The 15,489-nt window shown below is 39.5% G+C and overlaps 1 protein-coding gene across 1 annotated transcript; it reads right to left on the bottom strand.

Moving 5' to 3' along the window:
* Positions 1 to 481: 481 nt before the first annotated feature.
* On the bottom strand, positions 482 to 4,684 carry agxta (alanine--glyoxylate and serine--pyruvate aminotransferase a). Its single transcript, XM_078258189.1, has 11 exons — positions 4,526 to 4,684; positions 2,639 to 2,831; positions 2,399 to 2,463; positions 2,209 to 2,309; positions 2,043 to 2,113; positions 1,836 to 1,920; positions 1,661 to 1,759; positions 1,462 to 1,531; positions 964 to 1,063; positions 707 to 831; positions 482 to 589 (listed from the first exon to the last, which is right to left on the bottom strand). Exons 1-11 carry the CDS (start codon positions 4,682 to 4,684, stop codon positions 482 to 484), a joined length of 1,176 nt encoding a protein of 391 aa, XP_078114315.1.
* Between the last annotated feature and the right edge of the window lie 10,805 nt (positions 4,685 to 15,489).

The raw sequence follows: 15,489 nt of genomic DNA, 5'->3' as shown, positions 1-15,489 counted from the left end.
GTGTGTGTGTGTGTGTGTGTGTGTGTGTGTGTGTGTGTGTGTGTGTGTGTGTGTGTGTGTGTGTGTGTGTGTGTGTGTGTGTGTTCTGGTAGCTGGATGATGGACCGAAAACAACAGGAACAGTTTGAGGTATTTGTAAGAATGATGAAAGAAGCCCACCATGAGAAAACCCATTGATGTAAATATACAATTTGCTAGGAAAGTGGGTAGGATATGACTTGTGTTAAATGTATCTAATATACCATTAAGAGTGTAATACTATCATGACAAATTATTTCTTACTGTAGGTTTTTATTAGACTGAAAATAATAGGTAAATTATTAGATCCCAGACGGCTGCTGACTAAAGGTACTATTATGCAGACAAGTCCACTGTTCCCATTCAACTCATGATTGAGCTGCGCAAGACAACTACTGAGAATAATGGTTTATTTATTACATTCTCCTTCTTGATTATCTTTACAGCATCCAACAGCAACATGTTACACTTTGCTCTTGTGGCAGTGTTTCAGAGCATCTTTCAGTGCTGCTAACACCATGTCAACATTGGCCTTGCTGCTGTTACATCCCATCAGCCCCACACGCAACACCTAAAAAGACCAAAAACAACTGGAATTTAGGCAACACAGAACTGAAGTGATTTAAGTTGACTTAAATTAAGTTGAAACAAACTATTAAAGGAAGTATTTGACAGATTTTTCTCTTACCAAGCCAACTGATGGTCCGAGCCCTCCAGAAATCTCTAAATTATGTGTTTTCATGATGTAGGCTGTGATCTCTTTCCAGTCATATCCATGAGGAGCAACAATAGTGGTAACCGTAGGGAGTCTTGCTTTCTGTAAACCATTTAAGACAGAAATGGTCAATTGTCTCTCTTTATAGTTTTATATTACGACCATTATTCTGTGTAGGTTCCACTGCAGGTTATAATAAAAAATGAAATTGTAGTGTTGAAACTTGAAACTCACTTTTGGTTTGACAAAAAGTTTGAGACCCATGCTCTCTAGGCCAGCGTGGAAATACTCAGCCACGTCTTGGTGTCTTTCCCATGAATTCTGCAGACCCTTAATAACAGAAAAATGCATAAAACAGACAGTCAAAACATTATAGAATAGCTGAAGCATACCCCATATTTTAATTTAGAACATATTCATGTTATTATTCAGGGCGTAGTACACAACGCTAACAGTCTACAGCCATGCTAGCTGCTCTGTGAGGCCCTACACAGGTTGCTGCATGTTGAGCTTATAAAATAATTTTGCTTGTGAATATAGGCTCCGTCCCAAAGCAAAAGCTATGGTTTATTCATATTCATGCCATATTCTGACTATTTTATAAATATTTTATAAGTGGAGTGATATATTTAGTCACTGTACAACCTGCTCAATCATGGCTAACTGTACAGAACTGTTGAAGCTCCAACAGATACAAAATTAAAAGATTTCATTCTAACACATCCCACCTCTTCAACCAGGACAGCCAGACTCTCCCTCAGAGAGTAAAAAGCAGTGACTGGACCTGTGTGGTGATATCTTTAAAGAGGAAATGGAACAGTCAGAGCAATACTCAGAAATATTAAGAAATTGTGCAAGTATGGCTAAAAATGAGAGCACAGTTTAAAATCTAATCAGTGCCTGCATGCAGAGGGGAAAAAGTCTTACACTCTTGACAGCTTGCCATCACATCCCCAGTAGTTTGCAAGCCAACTCAGATCCAAGAAGAATGACACAGGCTTTGTCCTCCGGTTTAATATTTTCTCGCTGCGGACAGATTAAACCTTAAATACGTACATGTTACATATATTTTAAACCATTACTTGTACAGAGCATTTCTCACCATGCTCTCTCACTGAAGGAGATGGGTGCTGTACCCGGAGGAGCATTCAAAACCTTTTGGGAGCCCGTGTATAGGATGTCTATCTCTGCAAATACAAACCACCAAAACAATCGTTATTTGGCATCCTCAAAACAGATAGTATAGTAAATGATTTAATCAGCTGCCCCAGAGAAACTGAAGAACATCAAGTAGGATTTCATATCAAACCTAGCTGGTCCATGTACAGAGGGGTCCCTCCACATGATGCCACAGAGTCAACAAGAAACAAGCAGTTATACCTGTAGGCACAAATCATAAAATAGCTATTATCTGTCCTTATTATCATTACAGATGTGATGTGATGATGACATAAGGAGTGAGTGCTGCATCTTACTTATGGCACAGTTGTCCGATGCCTTCTAACGGATGCAAGACTCCTGTAGAAGATTCTCCATGTGCAAGGAAGAACACCACTGGCCTGTGTTTCGATAAGGCCTGTGATGAGATAGCAGTATGATCACAGAGACCATAGCTCTGACAGAATGAATCTGAGTAACATGGTAACTGGAGATTCAGAGTGATACCTGCTCAATTTCTGCATTAGTGAAGAAACCACCAGGGGGTGTCACAATGGTATTTACTCTGGCACCTGTTGGGTTAATGCCACATATTCTGTGGTTGAGTTACATCAGAATCATTTTTATTCCATCAATTACCGCTGATTTTAAAGGATAAGAGTGGCAATAGTATGTATTTTTAATATTGTTGGACAAAATTAGCCACATAATGATTTGTTGTAGAAAATATAAAATACAAAGTCTTACCTATCCTCTCAGCCATTTCTGCTGCTCGCTCTCCCCATATGCCGTTGACTGCAGTCAGTACGCTCTCCCCGGGCTCCACTGCGTTGAAGATGGCACACTCCATAGCACTGTGGCCAGTGCCGCTCACTGCTAAAGTCATGTTGTTCTGAGTCTGGAACATGTATTGGATTCCACTTTTGATGTCACTCATTATCTATAACAGAACATGAGCAAACGGTGGTGAAAAAGTTTTAAAACAAATATGTTTTCTCAGCATACTACTGTTGCATTCAATGAGTGGCAGACTGAGAGAGGTCCTCACAGACGTTAGCCGCAACTCTTTCAATCTGTCCAAACATGAGGGGAAATTAATTGTCAACATTCTAATAACTGAGCCATTTAAATAAAAAATAAAAAGGCCTCAGTTTCACTAGTTCCAGCTTCTCAGATGTGATTATTATTTGTTGTTTTTTATGATCACGAACAGACTACATTTGCGTTTTTGATTGTTGCGCGGACAAAATAAGACATTTAAACATGTTAACCTGGGCTTTTGGAAATTGTGATGGCCATTTTTCACACATTTCTGACATTTTATGGACCACACGATTAATTAAGAAAACTGAATGTTATAGTGCGTATTTGTACTCTGAACTCAGATTTTCTGAGGTCAAAGTCGGAAACACGCCCCTTGACCTCGTATTTCCGAGCTTGGGACTCGGGCAACCACCGAGTACCCCGAGCTAAAAATCCAACATGGCTGCTCCGTGCATCCTTTACTTGAGTAAACATAGCAATAGCACAGTGTGGAAATAACTCTGGAAAAATCCTGCATTCAAATTATACTTACAGTATCAAAAATAGTATTATGCAGAATGTTCATGCAGTCAGGCCCTGTCTGGGCAAAAATGCCAGGGCCGATTTATTTATTTATTTGTCCCATTACACAAACTAACACAAGATGTCGGGTAGAATATAGTCTCACATTGCCAGACCTATATTCACAGCCCTGTGGCTACTCCACACACAAATTCTGGGATAAGAGAAAATAATGCTCTGGGTTGTTTGCATTTCTTTAAACCAATCACAATCGTCTTCGTCGGCGCTAAGCTCCGGACGCAGCGAGGATGGCTCTGCTATAGTCTCAGGAAGGAACTTGATTTGGTGGAATATTCACACCCCGTAAAAGAAAATGCCACATAGAATATTAAATGAAGTTAACTGTGAAGTTAACACAATACAGTATATAAAATAGTTGGATGCATTGTTAAAGGTAATTTGCGCTTACCAGTTTATCCCTGTGTGTATTTCGTCCATAGCGATCCCCACCAATCGGTCCCAAAACATCCGAGTTAGATAGTAAATGTTGTAAACATATTCTTTGTAAATCTTTACCATCATTCCCTGAAAGAACCAATTAGGCCTGCCTTAATGCATGATCCACATTTTCTTCAAAACCTTTAGTGTTTAGTGGTTGTTTGCCGTAGCAAAGGGAGTTTGAGAACGGCAATACATAGAGAGCGGACATCCTGCGTGTGGGCCACGCGCAAGATATCAGGCTTTATTCTGGAAATGTACTTTTGTTGACTCAAACTAGGTAGAACATAACATTGATCTCTCTGTCTTTGAAAAGGAGTAGCATTATCACTTTTCTGTGCACAATGGAAATGTTGAAAACCATAGTAAAATGTACAATGTTTTTTTTTATATATATATATATACACCTCAGCTAAGCAGGGAGATTGGGAACAGAATCATTCCCACACTTCTCCATTATAATGTACATAGACAGTATGTCTTTACACTGTTTTTACAGTAGTTTGCTCATAAAAGTTAACTTTATGTTTTTCTCTTATGCCACTCTTCCTTGAGCTACGTCATGTGCGTTAAACCTTAGTTTAGAGTTACCTTAAATATCTCTGGATGCATGTGTCCAATGACAGGATTGGCCCCGGCCTCCAAGATTCGTAAAGGAACATTGGAAGGTCCTGGTCCAAACATGTGACGATAAGGGACCACTAACGATTTCAGCAGGCATTTTGGTGGGGGTATAGAGACAGACGACATGTTCCCAGCAGTGTGATAAGCGCAGGAAAAACACAAAAAGCCACGGAGAAGGTTAAGTAAAAGGTAAGCCGAGCACACCCGCTCTGTCTGACCAGTGAGGTCCTCAGGTCAGGGCTCTGTCACAACATTTTCTGCTTTTATCTCTGGCTTCTTCTGTCAACACGTGTTGACATCTGTGCACAATGAACTCAGGTACGGTAGCTAGATAAGTTCCCATTTTAAAGATAGGGAAGTCACTCCACATGTCCTCAAATATTAATCATTGACTACAGACTCTCCAGAGCGTCATGCTTCACCAGTACACTGCTATGCCCTAGTGAACAGGATCATATTTGTCTAATGTGTTGACCACAACTTACAAGTGCTGTTGTTGGCCTACATTTTATATTAGTTAATTGTACGTTCTGACTAGTTACAGTTTGTAAGATTCATAGGTTTCACTTATAAATATGTGGAAAGTGTTTATAAGATCAAATAATGTTGGAAGTTCTGGAAAAGTGTACCAGATTTAAAGTACATTTATAGAGGAGGTAGGCCATTCTGATAGATATTTCCCCCTGACAGAATGAGCTGCCCTACTGTAAACTACCTTTATAGAGGAGGTAGGCCTAGGCCATTCTTATAGATATTTCCCACCTGACAGAATGAGCTACACTACTTTAAACCACATTTATAGAGGAGGTAAGCCATGCTGATAGATAATTCCCACCTGACAAAATGAGCTGCCCTACTGTAAACTACCTTTATAGAGGAGGTAGGCCTAGGCCATTCTTATAGATATTTCCCACCTGACAGAATGAGCTACACTACTTTGAACTACCTTTACAGAGGAGGTAGACCACTCAGATTTATAATTTCCACCTGACAGAATGAGCTGCCCTACTTTAAACTACATTTATAAAGGAGGTAGGCCACTCTTATACTGTATATATTTCCCACCTGACAGACTGAGCTACCCTGCTTTTAACTACATTTATAGAGGAGGTAGGCCATTCTTCTTGCTTCAGCTAATATTAACATTAGCAGCTGCAGCGCTGATGTTAGCCTGGGTGCTGAAGACACTGCTGAGCCAGACCAGGAAGAAAAACAAGATGACAAGGGAAACAAAGAGAAAGAATTAGACTTGCACACTGGACCTATGGCAGAAACTGACGCAAAACATCAAAAAGTCTGGGAAAATGGATTACAAGCAGCGACAGGGTCTAAGGCAGCAGGAGGGAGCTTAGCCGCAGCAGAAGGTGCAGAGGATGCGCAACATGCGATTTCCTCAGGTGCCCAAACTCCAATATACTGGATATTTTCACCAGTTTCACTCACAACAGGTGGCTGATGAACCAGCCAGGAAAGCATTTTGCCGCAAAGATGGCTCACAGCGTCAATGGGTGAGCTATAGAAACATTCTTTATTTTGTCTGCCTGGCTTTCTTTAAAAATACTGAGACAAATCCTTTCATTGACAGCTGTAATGATTGGAGACACATTCACCAGAGGCTAAATGAGCATGAAAAGATGGTTACTCATATGGACTGTGTAATGGCATGGGTAAACAAGGCAGAAACAAGGCAAAAAAACAAGTGCGCAAGAGGCGACAAGTTCTAGAGTGGGTGGTAAACATAGTAAAACTAATACTATTAGCAGCAAGCGTGCACTCAGCTATCAGGGTAATACATTTGAAACTGCATACTCAATAGCTGACATGACGGTAGATCATGGGAACTTTCTCAAAATACTTTTGCTTCTCAGTAAATATGACAGTTGCTTACAACAGCATGTACATTGAGAAAAGCAAGGCGGGACAGGGAAGAGGTTAATTTGTGACCTTAATGTCCAAAACAACTATGAATTTGGTTGTGGAGTCTATCCGGCAACTAATCAAAGAGAGTGTTTCTTCTGAAGTCATCCAGGCTAGAATGTATTCAGTACAAATCAATACAACACAAGACGTACACCACACTTTAAACCAGCTGTGCGTGTTAAAGCACAAGCCTACATGGAGTCACTTTTAAAGTACGAGACTGTTTTGACTGCGCAAGCGTTCTTGCAAGCATTCTTGCAAGTGTTTTTGCAAGTGTTCTTGCGCATTTTTTCACTTTGTCAAAGTACCTCCAAACCAGCAGGATGGATCTCCTGGGCGCCCAAAGTAAAAGAGCAGCGCTATTATAGACCCTCATTACCACCACTGAGGTGCCCTTAACCCCAACCTAGCTGCAGTGTAGCTGCTCAGTGACGAGCAGATCAGACTGTGGTTGTATTGGGCAGCTTCCAGGTATGAATGTGTAACTGTGTGAACGTCGTTGCAAATGAAAAGTTGTTCAATTGACTTACCTGGATATATAAAGGTTAAAAAAAAAAAAAAAAAAATGTCCACAACGTCATTCATACATACAGCATCTCCGTTTCCTGCAGCATGGGGAACTTTGTCTGGATCCTCGTAATTTTGCACTGATAAAAGTCAACGGACTACCCCAAAATGCACTTCATAACGTAAGTAAAATGCCTACTTACATTTGATAAAGATGCAACTGCCATACACTGGGACAGTCTGAAAAAGTCTCCACTCAGTGAATTCACAGTCAGGCTGTCACAACCTGTCGCCTCAGAGATGGAAGTGGACAATTTAATGGAGAAAGATGAAACTGATCTGGTGTTCAAGCAATGTGCAACATGCAAGAATTGTGCACTCTGCTGTTATTTGCTCCTCAACTGCTGGTTGCTCACATGTGCCTATCACAAAATAGGCTTGGCCTACAATTTTTTTTCTCCTGCACACAAGTGGCATGTGAAAGAAGTTTCTCCATATTGAAGTTTGTAAAGCATCACCTGAGGAGCAGAATGCAACAGGAACATTTGGAAGCTCTAATGCTGATGGCGACAGAGAAAGAGATCCTAATGAACCTGGACTCTGAGGATGTGATTGACAAGGTGGCAGAGAAAAGCAAACTCCTTCATAACTTGTTAACTACATGATGGTAAGACACATTGATTCATTATAATTTTTTTTATTATACTGTGGCTAGCTATGCGGTGCTTTTTCATATTTTGGTGAAACTGTTGTAATTTGAACAGTGGCCGTGCATTGCTCTTTCCATGTTTTGGTGGAGCTGTTGTATTATATACTGTGCTTTAAAGGGGAACTATGCAGTTTTTTTTAGCTTAATTTACCTTAACTGAACAGCTTTTGAGTCATTGGAATGGTTATATGACTTTTTTTTCGGGTTGAATGGTGGTCGTCTCGCTTCCCCCTAGTGCCTGTGAGCAGAAAAACACCCCTTGCAACTTTCGGCCAGCCGGCCTCAGCGTCAAGAAGTATCGTGTGATATTAGGTCTCGCGATGTAAGGAATTGCTTCACAGCACTGCACACATCCAGGAACCGGCTAGCTATAAGAACAAGGTAGTGATGGAGTTTTTCACACTATCGTCATGGCTGAGCCAGCAAAAGAGAAGCAGAAAGCTTGGAAAGCATTGTCGGAGGACTCTGTTCAATCTTTGTATTTATTATTATTGTGACCTCAAGATGTTTGCTATTGTCTGTAAAGGTTTTTATTATGATCGCTGTCTGTTACAGGCTTACTAGCTAGCTTACTAGCTGTCTACCTCAGTGCATTTGCTTCTATGAAAACAAATGCACATGACCAGAGGGAGAAGATGGGAGGGTGGAGAGTCGCCAACGACTACCTTACTAACTTACAACAGTGTTGCCAAATATCTATTCCGAAGCTGTAGGGGGAGCTCTATAGAGAAACCTGCGAGCAAAAAGCGAAATTGCCAAAACTGCATAGCGCCCCTTTAACGTCTAGCCTTTGTATTTGTGCTGGATGTGCCTTTAGTGGAGCGTATCATGTCGTAGCACCGCCACCTAGGTTGGTGCATAGAAATAAAATGGCATGAAGTAAATTTGACTCATTTAGCGGCTGGCTCTCTGCATCGTAACGTTACTATTCCACGGTTTGTTGAAGTTTATACGTTACCATGGCAATGGTACACATTAAAATGGCTGCCACGCTAACCTTTCTGCTACGTTGATTTGAATGGAAATGGCCTTTATATCCATTTTATTTCTATGGGTTGGTGTGGTTTGAAAATAGAGCCTGTGTGTTGCAAATGTCAGGGCCATTTTTTGATCCCAGTCCGTCACTGGCCATTCTGATAGATATTTCCCACCTGACAGAATGAGCTACCCTACTTAAACTACCTTTAAAGAGGAGGTATGCCATTTTGATAGATATTCCCCACCTGACAGAATCAACTACCCTACATTAAACCATATTTAGAGAGATTGTAGGCAATTCTGATAGATTAAGAATGAGCTAACCTGCATTTAACCATATTTATAGAGGATGTAGGCAATTCTGATAATTTCCCAACTGATAGTCTGAGCTACCCTGCTTTTAACTACATTCATAGAGGAGGTAGACCCTTTTGCTAGATATCTCTTACTTGACAGAATAAGCTACTCTCCCTACATCTATAGAGGATTTTTTTAGAGCAGCCTGAAAGAGTTCAAATATAGATTTAATTAGCATCCTGAAAAAGAGTTAAAATATAGGTTAAATCCTACATCAGAATATTCTGATATCACCTGAGTGACAGTCTGGGGTGGGGTACTATCACTCTGAAGTGAAATGAGTCTAGCTGAACAGGAGGTTTCGTTTTTACAGCAGCCTGAAAAATGTCCAACCAAGTGCCATCTACCATCAAGCATGTGCATTACCTAATACTGCTTTTTGACAATGACACACAATGACGAACAAATCATTTTGTAATAAGTAGCCAACTTTCAGAATAAGCTAACGTTAATCGGTTACAGCTAATAAAATCTGCTAATAAAAAAACTGCTTTCGGTTTCTACTTTGTGCTATTTGGAACGGTTGCTGGATAGACATGAGAATTATATTATAATATATATTTAAAGAACTGTATTTAAAAACTGTCAACATACATCAACCCAACAGAATAACATCATGATGATTTTCATTCTGTGTGCTTGAGGTAATCTTAATGTAAAATGTTCAGGGTCAGTTGTAGCTTTGATTTTGATATTAATGATTATCAATAAATAAATATTTGTTCTTAAAGTAAACAGGCCAGATGAGGGAGGTGTCAATCTGTCTGTGTACATGTTCACAGTCATGAATCAGCCAAATTTTGTGAAATCACCTGTGTAGGTGTGAGCATTTACGACAATGTGACTTGCAAAAGATAATACTGTTTATGTAATAAAACCATGTGATAGGTGAAGGTGTGAGTGTTAGTGTAGGTGTGTTATTCTTCTAGTTCTCTTAACAATTACTGAAGAAATGGCGTGAAGAATCAAATCTCTCAACTAGTTCATGCAGCATTGAGAGAAGACCTGAACATGGTGTTCACTGAAGACTTTCAGAGTGTTTTCTTGTATGTATTATCAAGTGAAAAAAAACTATTGCTGACCTTATGACAAGGTATATTCACTCTCTCATTAGCATGTGTCCGGTAACTTAGCCATTCCTCAGAACAATGGCAAGGCTTCCAGAAGAAATTTCCCTTCAGTTAACTCTTTCAAGAATAGGTTGGATACATTTTGTCTGTCAAAAGATGTGATGTACAATTATAAAGCTGGTTTGTAATTTATGGAACTTATTTATGAAATGTAAGTCATTTCTCATCATGAAATGTGATTTATGAAATGAATGTGCTTTCAAATTTGTTAATATCAATTTTGTTTTTGTGTTGTTTGAGTCTGGAATAGAGGATTGTATATCCTGTACCAGAACATTCAATACATTTCAATAAATTAATCCGTTTATTTGTTTTTTTGTTTTCATTTGATAATAGGATGTAATCAATCAGCTACTTATAGGGTTGGTGTGATGGACATTGTGATGCCTTTTTTACCCAAAATCATCAGTTTGAATAGTGGTAGTTGCTTATTGCCTTTGGACAGGATGCACTGGAGAGAGACAAAACAAGCTGCGTTACATTATCCCTTCCTCAGAACAATGGCCTTTTTTCATATTAATTCTCAGTTGACAGATGACTCTCATCTGACAACCGCACAAATCAAACACATGGAAGCATAGGCTTTCCCATCTAAAATGTTCATTTCCCATTAGGGAACTCAAAATGGTCATATTGATATGAGGAGTTTCAGTTATAAAGCTGCAATACCTGTGACAGTTAAGAAAGAGGACAGTTAAGAAGAGGGGAACACCTGTTGCTCAGAAACCAAACACTCAAGCTCCAATCCTGACAGAGAGGCAGAGGTGTCAAAAGTATTCACATTCATTACTCAAGTAGGTATATAGATACTAAGGTTTAAAATGACTTCTGTAGAAGTTGAAGTATCAACTCAAGCTTTGTACGCAAGTAAAAGTGTAAAAGTACTGGTTTCAAAACTACTTAAAGTATAAAGGTGAAAGTAATTTAAGGGGAAAAAATGCCATTAAGGACAAAAGCTTAGGTCGTGCCGCAGGGGCCTATAGTGCACTACCCCACCTCCACAAAAAAACATTTTTCTAAAGGCCACAATGACTATAATGTTATATTAAAATGTTAATGTTGAAAAATTTGGGCTGCACCTGTTTCAGACACATTGAAAACGCATTTTAGTACAATGCAAATACATTAAAGAACCATATATGTGTACTACTGAGCATTAACGCGTTTCATGGAGCGGAAGATATGATGACTAGTTGCCTATAAGTATTGTAATTAGCTTGTGGTACTTGGGTGCGCAGAGCTTGCGGCGCATTTGAAAGGAGTTGTTTTTGCATCCAACCATTTTGAAAAATTCTTCCAGGTACGGCCAGGGATGTAGGAGGGTTGGCTGGTCTTCCTGGCTACCAACCTCCCCGCTGGTGGTTGGTTGGGACATTTCGCTTGAGTTCTCTTGAGTCTCTGACCCCCTAACACATCAAACCAACACAGTATAATAAAGGCTTTGTTAGGTTGGGCCCTGTGGTCTCTGAGATCATGATAAAAAATTAAAAAATAAACTTAATATGACAACTGATCTGAATGCAAACGTTCCACTGCTTCTGGTCCTTTCTGGTCCAATGGTAGTTATAAGCCTACCGTAGTGTCAGCCTTTGGCTTATTGTTGGTATAATATCAGAAACAGGTACAGGTACAGTAAAGTTATTTGATGTCATGATACCACCAGGAATTTCACATTGGTCTTAATTATCCAAGATGGAAAATGTACCTACTGAGCGGTGTGAGTACTTTTTGGTCATAGACTACCTTTCACCTGCAATAAAAGAAATCCATTGACACCAGATAAATCTAGTAGAGAGTGTGAGACTTTGAAACCAGATGACAAAACTTTGAGCTGTTGAAAACAGGAAAACTTTAAATTTGCAATTGTTTGGTTTGTGTGTAGAGTTCTGGCCACTGCCTCATTAGACATTTATGTGTAGGGTGTTACTGTATTTTGTTTTTAAAATTATAATTATCTATCTGTATAGCATTTAACATGGTTCACTGCACCTCTATTGTTTAATGTAATATGATCTAATCTGATTCCTTCAAAGTCTGCTTCATTATCAAGATAACACTCAGAGACTGGGTCAAATATCTCAATTGAAACTGAGACCACAACTTTCTCCCAAATAAAAGGCACAGAGCAGCATCCAACTGCTGCTGGGACTGTACCTTTTTTCTGACAGTGTACCAATAACAATTCTAAGGGGGTCCACCAGTATTTATTATTTTAGTCAGCAGAAGGGTTCCTGGAATAGTGCAGTATGCATTAAATCTCTATAAATTGCTCACAAATGCTTATACTGTAAAATGTCTACGAAGCTTAATGCAGGATGGAGCAGTTCACAGATACTGGCAGAGCAGCAGGGGGGATTCCCCATGCCATCTTAAAGCTGTGTGAGCCATTTTAGGGGAGGCAACAACAAACACAGCCAGCATTAGACAAACAGCTTTGACAGAAGCCCACTCATGATGCGAGATGAAGCCTATCGCCTGTGTGGAGGTGGGACGAACAAGGCCTGCAGTAGCTGAGACTGGGGGACTCCCCTGTCCTTATATTGGGAAATCTCTCTCTCTCGCTGTCCCTGATTCTTTCTGTCTGTCTGTTTCTTTCTACCCTCTCCCTTTCTTTCTCTCTCTCTCTAAATTTTGATCATCTCACCCTTGCCACATGCGCACACACACTACACTTTGGGATTTTCCAAAGAAAGGTGCGACATGTTTAAGTAGGTCTCTCTCTTTTTCTCCTTCAGTGTCCCTCTGACACTGTCCTCTCTGATGCATAAATGGGTTCATAATGACTCAGCCAGCAACGAAACCTGTTCCACACTGCTCTCCACTCCCCACAGCCAAAGTGTGGGTGTGTTGTCCAAGAAATGTGCCCATATCCTCCTTGTGTGAATGAAATGGAAAGTATGAGTTTACCAGAAATGTAGGTTGCAGATCAACAGATTATATAAACAATCATTTCTGCAAAAATTTTTACTTTCTGGTCAAGCTCATTGCAAGGCAAGATCACTGCAAAAAATGCTTTTGTAATGTCATGTTATAGACATTAAGTTTTTGTCATTATTAACAGTGTTACGTGCAGCATTTTAGAATTACAGTAAAATACATTAACCACACAATGTTGCAACTGTGCTATAATTTTACCATGAAGCGCCAAACCACACCTCACATGCTGATCATGTAAAGGTTCTGCAAAATGTGCAGCTTTGCAACATGACACAACAGGATTTGTGACAAACGTGGTCCTAATTTTACCAGTTATATGCCTCTATGCCAGTGACAGCCAGCTGGAGGCATGATGTTTCAAAGTTGTCCGCCATAGGAGGTCTCATTCTCTATCTCAGGAATGCCTGCAGGGAATATCTTCAAATTCAAAGGTGAACTGATAATAATTTGGTGGTCAAATGCCAAAGATCACGGTGCCGTCCATCACGTCCCATTCTTGTAAATGAGATATCTCAGGAATGCTTTGAGAGAATTTCTTCAAATTTGGCACAAACATCCACTTGGACTCAAGGAGGAGGATAAGATTGTGGTGGTCAAACACATATTTGGCTATATCTAAGAATTTATACACTAATTTAAACATAATTTTTAACAAATGTCTAATCAGATAAAATGATGAAGTGTTGATATTTTTTATCCAACTGGTCAAAGGTAAACTTCACTGTGAAAAACAAACAGCAAAAACACTTTTTTGGCCATTACTCAGCGCCATAACTCAGGAACAGAAGGAGAGATTGTGACCATATTTCATATTTGGTCGGATACTGAATTGATGACACTAATCCTGGGTGTCCACTTTAAAACTGTGGTGATTGTATCGATCTTCTGTGCTGCCGGGTTGAAAATGTGTGCGAAGCATCCACGTTTCACCTAAAAATACACCTGCATACCTTTTATTTAATTCCTTCAAAGTGTTCACTACTACTTCACTGTTCCCAGAATTAAACCTGAACATGGCGAAGCTGCCTTTAACTTATGTGCTGCTCGAATGTGGAAAGAATTGCCAGAAGAGGTCAGACTTGAGACAATGCTGACTACATTCAAATCCAAGCTAAAGACTAACCTGTTACCATTGCTTTTAATTCATTTTGTTTTAAATCAAATGTATTTGTTAGTTTGTTTTATTGTATATTACTTTTGATGTACATTTTGATTGTTTGTTCTATTGTTGTTATTGTTTTACTTGGTCTACATTTTATTGTTTGTTCATTTGTCTTTATTACTAATAAATTGGTCCCATAGATCTCAAGATCTCAAACTCGGCACTGAACTTCCTTGGGTCCTCAGTAATACACCACAAAGGCCCCATAGGCTATTGTAAAGTCCATTCCATTCCAAGTCCAAATCGAAGGAAAGACATAAACACAGACAGATAGACAGACAGACAGAGACTCCTTCCATTTTAGTTAGATATGGTGAACGCTAAGAGATGTGAGAGTTAACCATATTTTTCTGTGGTCCTTAAATACATTTTGCTGCTACACCCCCCCAGTGCAGTACATATCGCTCTATTCAAAGCCTGCTATAATGTTAATATTTATAGCCCCATGGGCCTTTACACAGAAGACGTGTTTAAATGTTTATGTTTAACAGTTTAGATTATTTAAAATGAGAGATTTTGTCCTTGGCTTTTCTGAGTTTAGCAACATGTGAATAAAAATGTGATGACAGTTGTATATGCTTATATGTCACCTGCATCAATGATGCCACCAGTTGTACTACGGCACGATTTGGAAACTGTTCTGAAAGCAGTTTCTCTGACCCATATAATTAATCTGACAGGAAGCAGCCATTCCTTCCCAAACGTCACATGCTGCTGTTGTTTGTCTTTGACAGTAAATCAACTAAATGGTGATTCTAAATTGAGACGCGAGTCCAAACTGGACAGCATCACAAAGAGTTCTTGTAAAATCCCTCCTTTCAATTTAGACTTTGACAAACAAACTTATACATGGTATCAAGCTAAACCAACCTAAGGTACTTTCTTTGACTGTAAACATCAAAAAGCATTTGTAAATTGAATTTTCTATATTTTCATAAAAAGTGAAACTTTACAGAGAGTTAGGAGGTGGGATGAAGTGCCTGCAGAGCCCGCAGGACTCCCCCCGACCATATCATTTGCTTTTCTGTAAAATAACAATCTATTATGTCTTAAAAAAAAATGAATGCCACATTCCCTAAACTTGAGATGCTGAATTATCAGAATTACCCCTTATCAGGCGAGGGATTGTGTATGAGGCGAGGGATTGTGTATGAGGCGAGGGGTTGTGTAATAGCTTCAAAATACGAGAAGAGGGGTTGTGGGTTCCCACTGAATAAAGGTGTGTCTTTTG

This window comes from Sander vitreus, chromosome 9 (genome assembly GCF_031162955.1).
Source record: "Sander vitreus isolate 19-12246 chromosome 9, sanVit1, whole genome shotgun sequence".
NCBI classification, from domain to species: domain Eukaryota; kingdom Metazoa; phylum Chordata; class Actinopteri; order Perciformes; family Percidae; genus Sander; species Sander vitreus.
This window is presented reverse-complemented; position numbering and strand designations above follow the sequence as displayed.

What these genes read in the sequence shown, in the direction of transcription:
- agxta (XM_078258189.1), bottom strand. Translation starts at nt 4,684, where the DNA reads ATGTCGTCTGTCTCTATACCCCCACCAAAATGCCTGCTGAAATCGTTA. An exon ending in TCTGTACATGGACCAGCTAG is followed by an intron (nt 1,921 to 2,042) that starts GTTTGATATGAA and finishes TTGTATTTGCAG; the next exon opens with AGATAGACATCCTATACACG. An exon ending in TCCTTCAGTGAGAGAGCATG is followed by an intron (nt 1,760 to 1,835) that starts GTGAGAAATGCT and finishes ATCTGTCCGCAG; the next exon opens with CGAGAAAATATTAAACCGGA.